General features: G+C 56.4%; 8 protein-coding genes across 8 annotated transcripts; 4 read left to right on the top strand and 4 right to left on the bottom strand.

Moving 5' to 3' along the window:
* The first annotated feature begins 17 nt into the window (after positions 1–17).
* Positions 18–1,039, top strand: BDY17DRAFT_283377 (alpha-acetolactate decarboxylase). Its single transcript, XM_033732080.1, has 2 exons — positions 18–718; positions 785–1,039. Exons 1-2 carry the CDS (start codon positions 237–239, stop codon positions 1,005–1,007), a joined length of 705 nt encoding a protein of 234 aa, XP_033587665.1. The 5' UTR covers positions 18–236; the 3' UTR covers positions 1,008–1,039.
* Position 1,040: 1 nt separating this feature from the next.
* BDY17DRAFT_340271 (thiamine diphosphate-binding protein) lies at positions 1,041–3,021 on the bottom strand. Its single transcript, XM_033737981.1, has 2 exons — positions 2,687–3,021; positions 1,041–2,624 (listed from the first exon to the last, which is right to left on the bottom strand). Exons 1-2 carry the CDS (start codon positions 2,849–2,851, stop codon positions 1,110–1,112), a joined length of 1,680 nt encoding a protein of 559 aa, XP_033587664.1. The 5' UTR covers positions 2,852–3,021; the 3' UTR covers positions 1,041–1,109.
* A 95-nt stretch (positions 3,022–3,116) lies between these two features.
* BDY17DRAFT_300684 (cytidine deaminase-like protein) lies at positions 3,117–4,137 on the top strand. The gene is made up of 4 exons (XM_033734105.1): positions 3,117–3,319; positions 3,380–3,519; positions 3,582–3,686; positions 3,740–4,137. The coding sequence occupies exons 1-4, from the start codon at positions 3,190–3,192 to the stop codon at positions 3,866–3,868; spliced, it is 504 nt and encodes a 167-aa protein (XP_033587663.1). The 5' UTR covers positions 3,117–3,189; the 3' UTR covers positions 3,869–4,137.
* Positions 4,138–4,265: 128 nt separating this feature from the next.
* BDY17DRAFT_268848 (GNAT domain-containing protein) lies at positions 4,266–5,007 on the top strand (the record flags this gene model as incomplete). The annotated part of the gene is made up of 2 exons (XM_033731927.1): positions 4,266–4,311; positions 4,370–5,007. Coding segments are annotated over exons 1-2 (660 nt in total), but the record flags the coding sequence as incomplete, so codon positions are not given.
* Positions 5,008–5,150: 143 nt separating this feature from the next.
* BDY17DRAFT_182625 (Allergen Alt a 6) lies at positions 5,151–6,864 on the bottom strand. The gene is made up of 4 exons (XM_033729922.1): positions 6,741–6,864; positions 6,466–6,655; positions 6,065–6,404; positions 5,151–6,011 (listed from the first exon to the last, which is right to left on the bottom strand). The coding sequence occupies exons 2-4, from the start codon at positions 6,644–6,646 to the stop codon at positions 5,216–5,218; spliced, it is 1,317 nt and encodes a 438-aa protein (XP_033587661.1). The 5' UTR covers positions 6,647–6,655; positions 6,741–6,864; the 3' UTR covers positions 5,151–5,215.
* A 289-nt stretch (positions 6,865–7,153) lies between these two features.
* Positions 7,154–8,504, top strand: BDY17DRAFT_317842 (P-loop containing nucleoside triphosphate hydrolase protein; the record flags this gene model as incomplete). Its single annotated transcript, XM_033736141.1, has 4 exons — positions 7,154–7,364; positions 7,426–7,812; positions 7,865–8,413; positions 8,476–8,504. The coding sequence occupies 4 exons, from the start codon at positions 7,154–7,156 to the stop codon at positions 8,502–8,504; spliced, it is 1,176 nt and encodes a 391-aa protein (XP_033587660.1).
* Positions 8,505–9,526: 1,022 nt separating this feature from the next.
* Positions 9,527–10,662, bottom strand: BDY17DRAFT_325808 (uncharacterized protein; the record flags this gene model as incomplete). Its single annotated transcript, XM_033737410.1, has 3 exons — positions 9,527–9,886; positions 9,947–10,137; positions 10,200–10,662. 3 exons carry the CDS (start codon positions 10,660–10,662, stop codon positions 9,527–9,529), a joined length of 1,014 nt encoding a protein of 337 aa, XP_033587659.1.
* Positions 10,663–10,991: 329 nt separating this feature from the next.
* BDY17DRAFT_300671 (uncharacterized protein) lies at positions 10,992–13,630 on the bottom strand. Its single transcript, XM_033734104.1, has 2 exons — positions 13,387–13,630; positions 10,992–13,256 (listed from the first exon to the last, which is right to left on the bottom strand). The coding sequence occupies exons 1-2, from the start codon at positions 13,389–13,391 to the stop codon at positions 11,372–11,374; spliced, it is 1,890 nt and encodes a 629-aa protein (XP_033587658.1). The 5' UTR covers positions 13,392–13,630; the 3' UTR covers positions 10,992–11,371.
* Positions 13,631–14,012: the final 382 nt, after the last annotated feature.

Raw genomic sequence — 14,012 nt, 5'->3', positions numbered from 1 at the left:
GTGAAGTCACGGCTTCGACGTCACTTCGCAAGGACAAGGATGGAACATTGCGGACTGTGTACTTCGGCTGTTCTCTACACGATTCTTCAATATTAATTGTGCTTGACAATCTTTCTTTCTCCTTCTGATTTCGATCTCATACAATTACGTCCGATCTGCCGACCTGCTACATTAGATACCGAGTTAAGAAACACCACAAGCCATATTCACCTGAACTGTACAAAATCACAAGCAAAATGGAAGACAACCACATCTACCAATACTCCCTCCTCAACGCCCTAATGGACGGCGTCTCCGAAACCGGCATCCCCGTCTCCAAACTGCAAACAAAAGGCAACCAAGGCCTGGGCACCTTCTCGCGCATGAACGGCGAACTGCTCTTCCTCGACGGCAAAGTCTACCAACTGCAAGCCGAAGGCAACATCCGGGAAGCCGACGCGAGCGATCAAATCCCCTTCGCCGTGAGCACGAACTTCGTCCCGCAGCAGACGACGACGGTGGAGTTCCGGGACAAGAACGATATCGAGACGGCGCTGGATGGGTTTAATGCGAAGGCGGCGAATTTGTACATGACGTATCGCATTACGGGACGGTTTGAGTATTTGAAGTGTCGGACTGTGAGGGGGCAGCAGTTTAAGGGGGAGTCGTTGTCGGAGTTGGGGAAGAGGCAGTCGGTGGAGGAGTATGAGAATGTCAGCGGGACGGTGATTGGATTTCGGTGAGTCAGACGCCTGGCTGGATGGAGAGAGTAGGGCTGTGCTGACTAGAGTGTTGCTGATTTCAGCACGCCCAAGAATTGGCAGGGGTTCGGTGTAGCTGGTGAGCACCTACATTTCGTCAACGACGATCGGACTGCTGGAGGACATGTCCTGGAAGTCACGGCGCAGCAAGTGCAGATGCAGATGGCTCTTGTCGCCAATGTGCATATTGAACTGCCTACTAATGCCGACTTTAATGCGGCGCATTTAGTTACTGACGATGATGGGGTGAAGAAGGTAGAGGGGTAGTGTCATGCAGTCGAACGAAATCTTTTATTCTGTGTCCACTCTATCGTCTATTATCCCCAAGAACAGCACGTTCAAATGTCAAGCATCCAACTCTCTCCGCTACTACCCGACCGTATCCTCAATCAGATCCCCAGCCAAGTCCTTCACATGACTATAATCAATCCTCACATCCACCAGACTGACCCCCTTGTACGCCAAAGCCTCATCCATAACCGCCTCCAGCTGCGAAGAGTCACTCACCCGGAACCCCTTCGCACCAAACGCCTCGGCAAACTTGACAAAGTCCACGCCGCCGAGTCCAATCCCGCTGCTGCGCCCGTACTTCATCTCCTCCTGGAATTCCACCATATTGAAGGCCTCGTCGTTGAGGATGAAGTGCGTGATATTGCAGCCCTGCTGCACGGCCGTCGACAGTTCTTGAGAGGAGAACATGAAGCCCCCGTCGCCGCTGAGGGACACCACTTTCTCCGAGCAAGGCGGTTCCTGTACGAGAGATGCGGCGATGGCCCACGGCATGCCGACGCCTAGCGTTTGCTGGCCGTTCGAGCAGAGGAGTCGGCGCGGCTCGTAGGCGAAGAAGTACCGCATCATGTAGATGTAGACGGTGCCGACGTCACACGTCACCGTGGTGCTGTGGGAGACGCGCTTTTGCAGAGCCGAGACGAGGCGGAGGGGGTGCACGAGGCCCTCACTCTTCGTGTTCTCCACCTCTGTCTGCCATGATCGCAGCTCTCGGCTGAGACTCTTGCAGAACTCGTTTTCCGCAGGGTTGGGTACGGTCGTAAGAGCGTCGGACAAGGCGAGGATGTTCTCTCGCACGGAGCCGAGGAGTTCGAGTTTGGGACTATAGTAAGCGCCATAGTCGCAGGAGACAAAGTCGACGTGCACGATATTCAGGTTCCCGCTCGGGTTCCACTGCTGGGCGTCGTATTCGGTGGGATCGTAGCCGAGGGTGATGATCAAGTCGGACTTTTGCAGCAGCCTGTCACCGGTTTGGTTTCGGAAGAGGCCTACACGACCGTAGAACAGCGTTTGGGCCAAGTCTTCTGGGATCGCTCCTGCGGCTTGGAAAGTCTCAACTACTGCGATCGGGTGCTTCTTCAGTGCAATTCGCAGAGCTTCGACGACTCGATTACTGCTCGCTCGCTGCCCGAGGAACAGGACGGGGAGCTTGGCTTGCTCGATCATTCGGGCAACTTTGCGAACATCATCGGTGGGCGCAGGTCCATAGAGTGGCGCCACGAAAGCCGAGGAAGGAAATGCAGTGATTTTGGATTTATTGGCCGCCACATCCATGGGGATGGAGATGACACTGGCGCCTTTGGGGTTGGTGTTAGCGGTGCGGAAAGCAGACAAGACGACTTCGGCCGCCTGGTCTTCCACCTCCACATTCGTCGCCGACTTTGCAACCGGACCAAGAACTTCCAGCGCTTTCAGCGATTGATGGGTGTGCTTGGTGCTCAGTAGACGGGGGACGGAGCCGATGATAGCAACGACAGGATCGCCTTCGGTGGTGGCAGTTGCCAAACCGGTGGTGAGATTGCTAGCACCTGGTCCCGAAGTAGCGATAGCGACTCCTGGAGTGCCTGTGATACGGCCGACTGCTGCCGCCATGAACTGAGAGGGATGAAGTCAGTGATATGTAGATTCCAACGCGTTGGAGGGGCGAAAGAACTTACGGCGGCGTTCTGTTCATGTCTGCACACGACAAGTTTGACTTCAGGATGGTCGGACAGGGTGTCGAAGATGGCATCCACCTTGGCCCCAGGAATGCCAAAGACTACCTTCACACCTGACCGGTAGATGCTATCGACGATGATTTGGGCAACTTGTTGCTCCGGCATATTGGCGGCAGCAATTAAGCAGAGTCGTGAGGGGTTGAAGAGAATTGGCTGGGTGCACCGGTTATTGTCGAAGATGGATGAGTAGTTGTTTTCACCGCGTTGCAGACAGACTTGAACGATTCATGGCTTCCGGAAGAGAGGCTACGCGATGATGCCGTTGGGGATCAGATTCCCATTGCCTTGCAATTCCCGCGAGTGAGGTCATTATGGCGCTGCGGTGCTGACGGGCCGTGCTCAGATGTGCGCGGTGGACATTTTGCAACTTCCTCCATCGGAAATACACCGAATTAGGTACATACCTATCTTCTACATAGAGTCTCGTATTCATTATAACTGCAATGTCCAACTCGACGGGCGAGGCCAAAAGAGGTCACACCCGGCAAGACACGGCTCTCATGCACGGCCTGTCTACTACAGAAGTGCAGAAAGTATGGGAGGCCTGCGATGAGGCGAAGTCCCGGGCATATTGTGCGGCTCTCCCTCAGTCCCTGGGTCGAATTTCGTATCGTTGTGTTAACGAATCGACAGGCCCGTATTCCAACTTCCGAGTCGGCTGCTCTGTCCTCTTGACAAATGGAGACATTGTACAAGGGGCGAACGTCGAGAATGCCGCGTATCCTGTGGGAACGTGTGCGGAGAGAGTTGCCTTGGGCGCTGCAGTCGTTCAGGTAGGCACCTGAATGGTTTCACCCGTGCTTCCCAACGCTGCTCTGACACCAATGTCATCCAGGGTGCCAAGAAGGGCGACATTCGTGCTCTAGCAATCGCGACAGACATTACGCCTCCGGCTAGCCCATGTGGCATGTGCAGGCAATTCATCAGGGAGTTTTGTGAGGTATGAGTGCTGGACGTCTCCGTGACTGTTGGTCTTGGCTAACATGAGCCCAGCAAAACATGCCCATCCTCTTGTACGACAAGGATGGTAGATTGGTGGTCATGACTCTGGCTCAGCTTCTCCCCCTATCTTTCGGTCCGGAAGCTCTTGCAACGACGGATGAACTTGCTGTTCCGCGGTAGGCCGTATGCTATGAAGCATCTGAGACGGCTCTTGGATATCACTGGCTACGTATGTCGCACACACTGCTGGCGAGGAGGTGGAACGATCCTGCCCGCCTTGACCTGGAAACAATGCCCAGCCCGGTTAAAGTCAGGCGTTCAAAATGAACGAGGCTCTCCGCAGTCATGTCCAATTGGTCTTCGGCAGACATCCTGGCCATATGAGTCGCAGTCCTCCTTAAAAGCCATCAAATTCTGTTTATAGAGGCTATACAATGCATACATCCGTTCATGATTATCTAAACGACCCGTATCACTTGCTATAGTGTGTGCGATACTCGCGTGTAGTTCTCGTCACGATCTCACAACGCCGTGCGGATCCCACCCATGACTTCCTCTCTACAACAACCATTAATCCCCCAACGATTAACAAGACGACAAAATGAGACTAAACGAACACCAAGGTACCCATCCTACAAACCCCAAGTAAAAATCGTCAACCCAACACCAACAAGACCCCAGCCCTCACAACCACCCAAATCCTCCTCGTCCCCTACAGCACCCACCACGTCCCCACCTACCACGCATGGATGGAAGACGAAGCCCTGCGCGCCGCCACCGCCTCCGACCGCCTGACGCTCGAAGAGGAATACGCGATGCAACGCAGCTGGCGCACAGATCGGGATAAGTTGACTTTTATCTTGTGTTTGCCTGCGGCTGAGTGTGCTTCTAAGGCGGTTGTGGAGGGGCGGCGTGATGAGGTGGAGAGGATGGTAGGGGATGTGAATCTTTTTCTCTATGAGGTTGACGACGACGACGACGACGACGACGACGACGACGAGGGAACGCGGCTGAGCAATGGCGCATCTGCACAGCGATCTCTAATCGGCGAACTCGAACTCATGATTGCCCGACCTGAACATCGACGTCAAGGCTACGGTCGCGCGGCGCTGCTGACGTTCATGGAGTACATTCTCCTCAACTGGGAGCGCATAGCAGCAGAATACACGGCGTCGGAAGGAGGCGGAGCAAGGTCTCCCCTTGCCTATCTACGCGTAAGGATCAACGAGACGAATGCCAGCTCCATCCGATTGTTCACGAGTGTCGGGTTCCAGCAGACTACAGAGAAGGCGAATTACTTTGGCGAACTGGAGTTGAGGTGGGAGACGGACGACGGTTTGAGTCGACTTCGGGGACTTCGTGGGTATGAGGCGGCGAGGCAGCTGCGGTACGATTGATGCGCGATCTTTCTTCAGGCCGACTACTGCGCACGTCAAAGCTTGTGAAGAACTTTTTCGATTTTCGACCAATTTCGAGGTCGGATCAAGGGGGACTATCTAGTTTCTCGGACCGCTCAAGGGGATTGCTTCAGAGATTGACGGCCTCGTGGAATTTGGCACCGGCATAGACGGCCTTGTTGCCCAGCTCCTCCTCAATTCGCAGAATCTGGTTGAACTTGGCCGTCCGCTCCGATCGGCAGGGGGCACCGGACTTCAGCTGGCCGGAGCGCAGACCGACGACGATATCCGCAATCGTGACATCCTCCGTCTCGCCCGAGCGATGGGAGACCATGACGCCCCAGTTGGCGGCGTAGGCATCCTTGGCGGCCTGGATGGCTTCGCTGACGGTGCCGATCTGGTTGACCTTGAGCAGCAGCGCGTTGCACGCCTTGGTGTCAATGGCCTTCTTGATGAAGGTGGGGTTGGTGACGGTGAGATCGTCGCCGACAATCTGGAACTGCGCCTCCTTGTAGAAGTAGCTCCACGCCTCCCAGTCGTCCTCGCCAAAGGGGTCTTCGATCGACACAATGGGGTACTTCTTCACCAGCTCGCGGTACATCTCGGCCAGCTGCTCGTACGTCACCCACTTGCTGGGATCGCTGTCGGGGTTCTTGAAGTCGAGGTCGTACTTCTTCGCATCGGCCTTGTAGAATTCGGAGGAGGCGACGTCCATGGCGATCTTCACCTTACCAGTGTAGCCAGCCTGCTCGATGGCCTTGGTGATGAGGTCGAGCGCTTCCTCGGCAGTCTCGATATCCGGTGCGACACCACCTTCGTCTCCGACGTTGCCGGCAGACTGGCCATACTCTTTCTTGGCGAGAGACTTGAGCGTGTGGTAGACTTCGGCTCCCTGGCGCATGGCCTCGCTGAAGCTGGGTGCTTCGCTGGGAAGGGGTTAGCAAGAGATGTGTTGGTGGAGGTTATGTAGGACACTCACGTGGGCACAATCATGAATTCCTGGAAGGCCAGACGTCCACCAGCATGGGAGCCACCGTTGAGCACGTTCATGAAGGGCACGGGGAGAACGTAGGGCTTCTTCGTTCCGGCGAGATCGCTGATGTGGGCGTAGAGGGGCACTCGCTTCTCCGCGGCGGCCGCCTTGGCGACTGCCATGGAGACACCGAGAATGGCGTTTGCGCCCAGATTTGTCTTGTTTGTTGTTCCGTCGAGCTTATTCATGAAGTTGTCAATGGCGAACTGGTCCTTGACGTCAAGGTTGGCTTTGATGAGTTGGGGCGCGATGGTGTCGTTCACGTTGGCCACGGCTTTGAGGACGCCTAGCGGAACGCGTTGTCAGTGGTTGTTCTAACAGCATCGACGTTATTGTATCCGACTCACCCTTTCCTCCCCAATGAGTTTTGTCATCGTCGCGCAGCTCGCATGCTTCATGGGAGCCTGTTGAGGCACCGGAAGGAACAATGGCCCGGTGGAGGCCGGTCTCGGTGATGATGTCGACCTCGACGGTGGGGTTGCCACGGGAGTCGTAGACGGAGCGGGCGTGGATTTTGGAGATGGGCATGGTTGCGATCTGGCTCAACGATGTCAATGGTTAGCTTGGGGTGGTGTTGCGAGGGTGCAAGAATGGGGAGGGTTGATCGCGGAGTGTCACTCACCTTTCACTTGGTATTTCGCTTTGCGGATGTTGAGGGAAGGAAGAGGGAAGTGGAAGATGACGATGTGTTGATTTTTGACGGAAACTCTCGGAGAGGCAGAAGAGTTGAAGCGCCAACAGCCCCACCAAACGACTGGAGCTCCCCTCACTGTTTCTCAGCAGCCCTTTAATCGTTTAAGGTTGGCGCCGCTGTACCCCCTTTGGGACTAGTGAGGCTCTGCTGGATTACGCTTCTGGTGCTTGCCTGAGAGATGCATGAGAGAGGCCATCACATCAACATCATCCGCCTTGATTCCGCCCCTGTCATCGCCATCTCGACATCATCCATCCCGTCATCCGCCGTCATCTCTCCACTACTGTCCTGATCCCTCACTCGCCGCTCTCCTCCGGCAATCCCGGTCACATCACCTCAGTATGGCGTCCGATCCGGAGCGCGATCAGGCCCTGGAAGAGTACAAGAACAAGCTGTTGGAGTCACGCGAGTGGGAGGCAAAGCTCAAAGCGTTACGATTAGAGATCAAGGGTCTTCAGAGGGACTTTGACGTGTCGGAAGACAACATCAAGGCGTTGCAGAGTGTGGGACAGATCATCGGCGAGGTGCTCAAACAGCTCGATGAGGAGAGATGTAAGTCAGCCTCCATGTGACCCCCCGGAAACAGAAGGCTGATAGAGCATGCGCACTACAGTCATTGTCAAGGCCTCCTCCGGCCCTCGCTATGTCGTCGGCTGCCGCTCCAAAGTCGACAAGGTCAAGCTCAAACAAGGCACGCGCGTCGCCCTCGACATGACCACCCTCACCATCATGCGTATGCTGCCACGCGAAGTCGATCCCCTCGTCTACAATATGTCTTTGGAAGATCCGGGACAGGTGTCGTTTGCTGGAATCGGAGGGCTGAACGATCAGATCAGAGAATTGAGGGAGGTGATCGAGTTGCCACTCAAGAACCCCGAACTCTTCCTACGGGTGGGCATCAAGCCGCCAAAGGGTGTCTTGCTCTACGGCCCCCCGGGTACTGGCAAGACACTTCTGGCGCGAGCAGTGGCGAGCTCCCTGGAGACAAACTTCCTCAAGGGTGTGTTCCATTTCTTCGCCCTGATATGGATCCCCCAGCTGACATATCCCAGTCGTCTCCTCCGCAATCGTAGACAAGTACATCGGCGAATCCGCACGACTCATCCGAGAGATGTTCGGCTACGCCAAGGAACACGAGCCGTGCATCATCTTCATGGACGAAATCGATGCCATCGGCGGCCGACGCTTCTCCGAGGGCACTAGTGCTGACCGTGAGATCCAGCGCACGCTCATGGAATTGCTCAACCAACTCGACGGCTTCGACTACCTCGGCAAGACGAAGATCATCATGGCCACCAACCGCCCCGATACCCTCGACCCGGCCCTGCTGCGTGCTGGTCGGCTGGATCGCAAGATCGAAATCCCCCTGCCTAACGAAGCTGGTCGACTTGAGGTGCTGAAGATCCACTCGGCGGGCGTGCAAAAGGAGGGCGAGATTGATTACGAGAGTGTTGTCAAGATGAGCGACGGCCTCAACGGCGCGGATCTGAGGAACGTTGTGACCGAGGCTGGCTTCTCCGCCATCAAGGACGATCGCGATGCCATCAACCAGGACGACTATAACAAGGCTGTCCGTAAGGTGATGGAGACGAAGAAACTCGGTAAGTCTTCCTCATCTATGCACTATGAAGTCCGAATCATGCTAACCACGTCGACGCGGAAGAAACTAAACTTGAGTACGCTAAAATTTGATGCCCCGGGAAAGCACATGAGAGAGTGGCCGTGGTGGCTGAACTATTGGGCAAGGGGAGGATGAAACCAGAGGATCGAAAGCGTGCTGTGGCCGAAAGCGAAGGCGTTCGGCGGAAGGCACTATCTCGCATAGAAGAGCATCATGGCAAGCCGCTGGGAGAGCGACGCGCATGCCTGTACCATACAAGTTATTCAAGAGAGCGTGTAACAAGTATAATCCCTATAATACTCCTGGGGGTCGAGGAACGTGAGGCAGCGCGCGCCAGCACGGGGCCCCTCGTGATGCCACCCCTTAACAACGTGGCTGCGTCTGTTTCCAGACGCTGGATTGCCGCACACTACACGTACTGTATTGGGTCGTCCATGTCACAAAGTCTTTGGAGCAGTGGGTGAATTGGATTAGACGTGGAAGCGCTCGAAACGTGTGCGTTGCGCGGCCGGCGTGCTCTCAACGGAGCCATTGTCGATGCACCCATGCCATTAAGCGTACTTATGGCCCATAGAAGGACGCCTTCAGACTGAGACTATCCGTGCAATCTCCGTTTAGACTATGTTCTTCGTGCTGTTGGTAGATGTGCACCATCTCCCCACGGAAGCGTTAAGGTACTGCCTCGATGGCGACTGTAAGCACGCCCTCTACTACACCTACAGCGAAGAGAAAGAACCAGGCGACTAAATTCCCGACAGCACTCACCCCCTACAACCATCATTGACTTCCGACGCGGCGAAGCAGCGGTCACACTTTCAATCCTCATTATGTTGTCGCAGTATCGCGAGCTTCCCATCAAGGCTTTTGGCTCCGTGCTTGTCGGAAGGCCAACCATCAACGTCACGCTGATCGCCCCCATCGGCGACTCAGACGTCCGCCGAGAATACATGGGCGGCAGAGTGATTACTCTCAGAGAATCACGCAACCATGAGACGGAGCATTTCAGCTTTGAGTGGGTTACTCCCATCCGTGATGATCAAGAGAGCGCGTAACCAGTCCAACCCGACTCCAATCCCTCCCTCCACCTGTGCACTCACCAAAACGCCGTAATCCTACACTCGATACTATTCCTCGGCTCCTCGGCCTCCATCCCCTCCAACCCCAGCGAAACATGCGGACTCCCGAGCGCAACGCTCGCGTCGACCTCCGACTGCGTATCCGCCAGCTTGATAAATAGCACCTCGTCCGCCTGCTGCTCCGGCAACCAGTACCACTTTTGCTGCGTCGGCTTCGTCTTGGACGGCACGACGTAGTACCCTTGCATTATAAACTCACCGCTCTCGTTGACGCTGCTTCTCGTGCGGAAGTCGAAGGTCGCGAGTTCGTGCTCGGGGTCGAGGGTTCGCCAGTCGCAGACCGCCAGGGGGTCGCGTTTGACGGGTTTGATGGGGCGCTGTGGAGGGATTGGAGTTAGATGGGTAGGGGACGCTCGAGTGGAGGGGGATCAACGAACCCAGATTGAGAAGGCGGCGTAGCGCGGTGCCTCGTCCGCGCCACTGTCTTCCTTCTCCACGCTGTCCTTCGCTGCTTCGACGAGACGCGCTGGTCCGTATCGCACGAGTTTCCTGAGGCCGGCGACTGTGTTGTCGATATGAGCGAAGCGGACGGCCTCGAGGGATTTTTCGAGTGTCTGCCCGCCCAACCCTGTACCGCCAGCTCGTCAGCAACAACGAACGACAGCCAGTCGATAAGCAAAGCACACGTACAAACAGACGTATACTTCGGCTTCTCCGCAATCTCCTTGTCCATCATCTCGCCTCGTTTCCAGTAGAACTTCGGGTCCGCCCTCGCCTTGCTCGCCGGCTTCCGCCGCACGCCCACATTGTATACAGCCACGCGCTTCGCGCCCAGCACCTGCATTGCCAGCGCCTTGATTTCAGGGATATACACATCCTCCACCGTCGTGCCGGTGAAGTAATCGTCCTCCGTCACGAGCGGAGAAGTATGTTTGATGTAAGCGAAGCCTTGCTTGTCGAGCCCCTCAGGGCCGTGGATGACATTCGGGTCGGTGCGGATGTCGTGCAGGGCGACCTGGCGTTCGAGGACCTCGAGGCAGGCGGGTGGGGCGAACATGGCGCGGAGTTCGGGGGTATTGTCCGGGTCGGGGGTTTGCAGGCGGATGGTGGCATGTTGGTGATGTACCGTGTGGCTGCTATTTGGTTGGACCATGGTGGATGGCGGCGACGGATGGGCGATTTGTATGTGCCCGTGGATGGATGAGGAATGAGAGAGGCTGAGGAAAGAGAGCGGACGAGGATAGAGATAGGACGAGGAGTTATAGGAAATTCCTCACCCTCAAGTAGCTCCATCTCGTCTCGACCTTACCAAGATGATCGTCAACTGCAATCCTTCGTACAGCGTACATCGCAAGCTTGCCGCGCACAGCGTCCCGTCAGATGTGCCCTAGCAAGTCAGCACTGCAGCGGGCAAACATAAAGTTCAGTAGCGACCTGCTGCAAGCATGAAAGGATAGTGGCAACGAGGTGGGGTTGAAAGAAAGCTGAGTAACAAAGATTTTGAAGGTCGGGTATAATCATGCCTAGCTAGGATATTAGCCTACTACCTCTCCCATCAAGAAAACAGTTCTGAAGAAGAAGAAGAAACGTAGCAGCAATCCCACGCCTCCTCAAACTCGGCCCCTAGATCATCGCTTCCGTCTTCGCCTTCGCCCTTCACACCCTGCAAACCATCCCTCATCAATTCGTCCAAGAGCCATCAATTCATGTTAGAAGGGGTATATAAAGCCGGGCAAGGCTCGAAGCAAACAAACTCGCTTTCCAGAAAATCCAAACAAAGCCAAGAGTGTAGAATATGCCATAAAATCGTGAATCGAGATCGTCCAGCGCCTCAGCTTCCGTCACCCCATACCAGTACCAGATCACTTCTTCCTACGCTGCGCCGAACTGCCGCCGGCAAACCAAGCAGCAAGGCCAGTAGGCTCCTTGTGACTCCTCGCCTTCACAATCACAGGCCGCTTCGATTTGTCCTTCCTCTCATCGCCCGAAGGAGGAGGCGGCGGCGCGAAGACGGTATACGGATCCGCAACAAAACCAGGCGGGTACTCATGAGGCAGCAAACCAGGGGGCGGAGGTCCGACTTGGATGATCTCCGGCTGAGGGGACGACTTCTTCTCCCGCTTGCTCCCCTTCCTCTTGGGCCTGTGCTTGCCATCGTGCGCGAGCATGTCGTGGATGCCCAGCGCGGAGAATGGATCTGCAATCATGTTCGGGTCGTGGTGATGGTGGTGCTTGCCCTTCTCCTCCACCGGCCACATGTGCATGCTGATTTCCCAGTCTGGTTGCACGCATGCGTCCCACACTTGCGGCAGGATGATCTCGCCGTCGGGACCCATTAGGTCGTAGTGGCCGGCGCGCACGTGATCGCCAATGACATCGACGTGCAAAAAGGCCTGGCGAATGAGGCCCTCCATGCCCTTCCAAGACTTGCAAAGGTTGAAGGGGAAGTTGAATTTGCGGCCCACGGCGTCTTTGAACTTGATCGCTTTGCCAGCGTCTGGCGGCGGCTTGAGCTTCTTATTCTCCTCCTCAACCTCTTTCGACTTCTTCTCCGCTGCTTCCTTGGCCACCTGTATTTCCTTGAGTTTCTTCTCGTGTTCCTCTTTCGCCTTCTTGGCCGTCTCCTCTGCCTTCTTCTCGGCCTCCTCGCGAGCCTTTTTCGAAGCGACTGCGATCTCCTCCTTCTTTTTCTTTTCCTCCTCATCCTTTGCCCGGGCTGCTGCAAGACTGGCCGCCTCAGCCTCAGCTCTCTTAATCATGGCGATCTCGCGAGCGACACGCGCCTCTTCGTGCTTCTCCATGAGCGTCTTCAACGCTTCCAGCTCCTTCCTGTCTTCAGTGGATGCAGTCGGTGTTGGCGGCATTTGGTTGAGGAGTGGTGCATACATGCTCGCCAAGTGTGGATTCGCTGCCAGATTGGCAAGCATGTTGTAAGAAGCATACGACGGCATTGGCGGAGCACTGTAGGCACTCATCACGTCGGAACCATAGTAGCTCTGCGGACGAGGCATTGGCGGTGGACGATGTTGTGGCTGCGAAGGAAAATAGCCCGAAGACGAGGATGAGTCCATTGGTGAGAAGGGGTGGTGAGGCGGAATGGGAGCGCTGTAGGGGCCGGGATGAGGATAGCCATATGGGTCGGCCGAAGGGGGCATATGGATCAAGGCTTGCTGCGCCGCGTAGTGCTCAGGGTAATAGCCACCATGGCTCATTGGAGGCGGCGCTGGTGCCGGCACGTGTCGGTAGGGCAATCTGCCATGGTGGCCGTAGGGGTAGTCGTCGTGGGAAGCCACGGCGCTGGAGGACTCGTCGGAGGCGGCACGTCGCGACTCGCCGCGTCGGCGCCTGCTCGAGTGGCTTGTAGTGGAGGGCCGTCGGTGGGAGGCGTCACGGACTCGTGGGTCTTCTTCGGGCTCGACCTCCTCGTGTAGCACGCTTCTGCGGGAAGAGTGTCGACGGGTGGTGGTGGGGCGGTGAGCGCTTTCGGCGCGGGTGGTGGAATGTCGTGGTCGTGTGGCAATGGAGGCGGACGCGGACTCGAAGGGACGAATTTCGTCGTCGTCGCCGCCCGACGGGGGATCCACCTCGTCCCAGCCCTCTGAAAGGCCGGAGCCCGGGCTGCGACTACCGGCGCTGGAAGCGGGAGAGTGAATGGATCGCGCCGATGCGCTGCCTCGTGAGGAAGTGCGCGCCCTCTGCGAGCGCACGACCACTTTCTCGGGGCCGGTGTGGACGGTGTATGAGGGTCTGGAAGAGTCGTGCGTCAGTTTCAATTCAGCTCAGGTCGGGTGGATGTACGATGGCGTAGCACGGCAGGCCAAGACTTCTGGAGCTGCGTAGGGCCGACTGTGCGACAGATGAGGGGCAAAAGACTTACGGCATGGGGCGATTGATGGACGAAGAAGCAGCTGGAGCTGCAGCCTTCTTGCTGAACAAGTCGTGACTTGTCTGCCTCTCAATGCAATGCAATGGCGGGGACAGAGGAGAGGTTTGTTTCGCTTCGCCTTTGGACAGCTCCAGCGCGTTGCTCGGCCAAAGAAGGAAGGCGCGCAAAGTTTCGGGGAAATAAAGTGGTACGCGCCTCGCGCTAGTCGGCGGCGCGTCACACGCAACTTGCTTGCCCGGCAACCTGAGCAACGTCAAGAGCTGGAGCTTGCAGATGCGTCTGGTTAGATTGAATCGCCGCGATGTCGAGAGGAGAGGTAATGCTGCGAATCTCCAGAGAAGGTCAAGGGATTCCCGAATCCCGAAAGTGGAAGCAAGGCGCGTCAGCAACCCCTTGCTTCGGCCGCGGAGGGGTCGAGAGCTGTTTGGCTGCTCAAGCGCCTCCAATCTCGTTTATCGCGAGACTGGCAACGTTCGTGCAGCCGCGGGGTAAAAGCTGGGGTAAGGTAGATGGTTTCAGGGCTGTAGATGTCTCAGTACAGCATCCCGTCCAAGCAGCGACCTTGGATGAAGGCGACTTACCTTCTAGCAAGAGTTTGCTCGTGGCTAGAGATTGCA

This window comes from Neohortaea acidophila, assembly GCF_010093505.1.
Source record: "Neohortaea acidophila strain CBS 113389 unplaced genomic scaffold BDY17scaffold_8, whole genome shotgun sequence".
NCBI classification, from domain to species: domain Eukaryota; kingdom Fungi; phylum Ascomycota; class Dothideomycetes; order Mycosphaerellales; family Teratosphaeriaceae; genus Neohortaea; species Neohortaea acidophila.
The sequence above is the reverse complement of the archived record's forward strand: the minus strand, read 5'-3'. Positions and strand labels throughout refer to the sequence as shown.

What these genes read in the sequence shown, in the direction of transcription:
- BDY17DRAFT_283377 (XM_033732080.1), top strand. Translation starts at nt 237, where the DNA reads ATGGAAGACAACCACATCTACCAATACTCCCTCCTCAACGCCCTAATG. An exon ending in GGGACGGTGATTGGATTTCG is followed by an intron (nt 719 to 784) that starts GTGAGTCAGACG and finishes TGCTGATTTCAG; the next exon opens with CACGCCCAAGAATTGGCAGG.
- BDY17DRAFT_340271 (XM_033737981.1), bottom strand. Translation starts at nt 2,851, where the DNA reads ATGCCGGAGCAACAAGTTGCCCAAATCATCGTCGATAGCATCTACCGG. An exon ending in GACATGAACAGAACGCCGCC is followed by an intron (nt 2,625 to 2,686) that starts GTAAGTTCTTTC and finishes CATCCCTCTCAG; the next exon opens with TTCATGGCGGCAGCAGTCGG.
- BDY17DRAFT_300684 (XM_033734105.1), top strand. Translation starts at nt 3,190, where the DNA reads ATGTCCAACTCGACGGGCGAGGCCAAAAGAGGTCACACCCGGCAAGAC. An exon ending in GGCGAAGTCCCGGGCATATT is followed by an intron (nt 3,320 to 3,379) that starts GTGCGGCTCTCC and finishes ACGAATCGACAG; the next exon opens with GCCCGTATTCCAACTTCCGA. An exon ending in TGGGCGCTGCAGTCGTTCAG is followed by an intron (nt 3,520 to 3,581) that starts GTAGGCACCTGA and finishes AATGTCATCCAG; the next exon opens with GGTGCCAAGAAGGGCGACAT.
- BDY17DRAFT_182625 (XM_033729922.1), bottom strand. Translation starts at nt 6,646, where the DNA reads ATGCCCATCTCCAAAATCCACGCCCGCTCCGTCTACGACTCCCGTGGC. An exon ending in AACTCATTGGGGAGGAAAGG is followed by an intron (nt 6,405 to 6,465) that starts GTGAGTCGGATA and finishes GCGTTCCGCTAG; the next exon opens with GCGTCCTCAAAGCCGTGGCC. An exon ending in GAATTCATGATTGTGCCCAC is followed by an intron (nt 6,012 to 6,064) that starts GTGAGTGTCCTA and finishes ACCCCTTCCCAG; the next exon opens with CGAAGCACCCAGCTTCAGCG.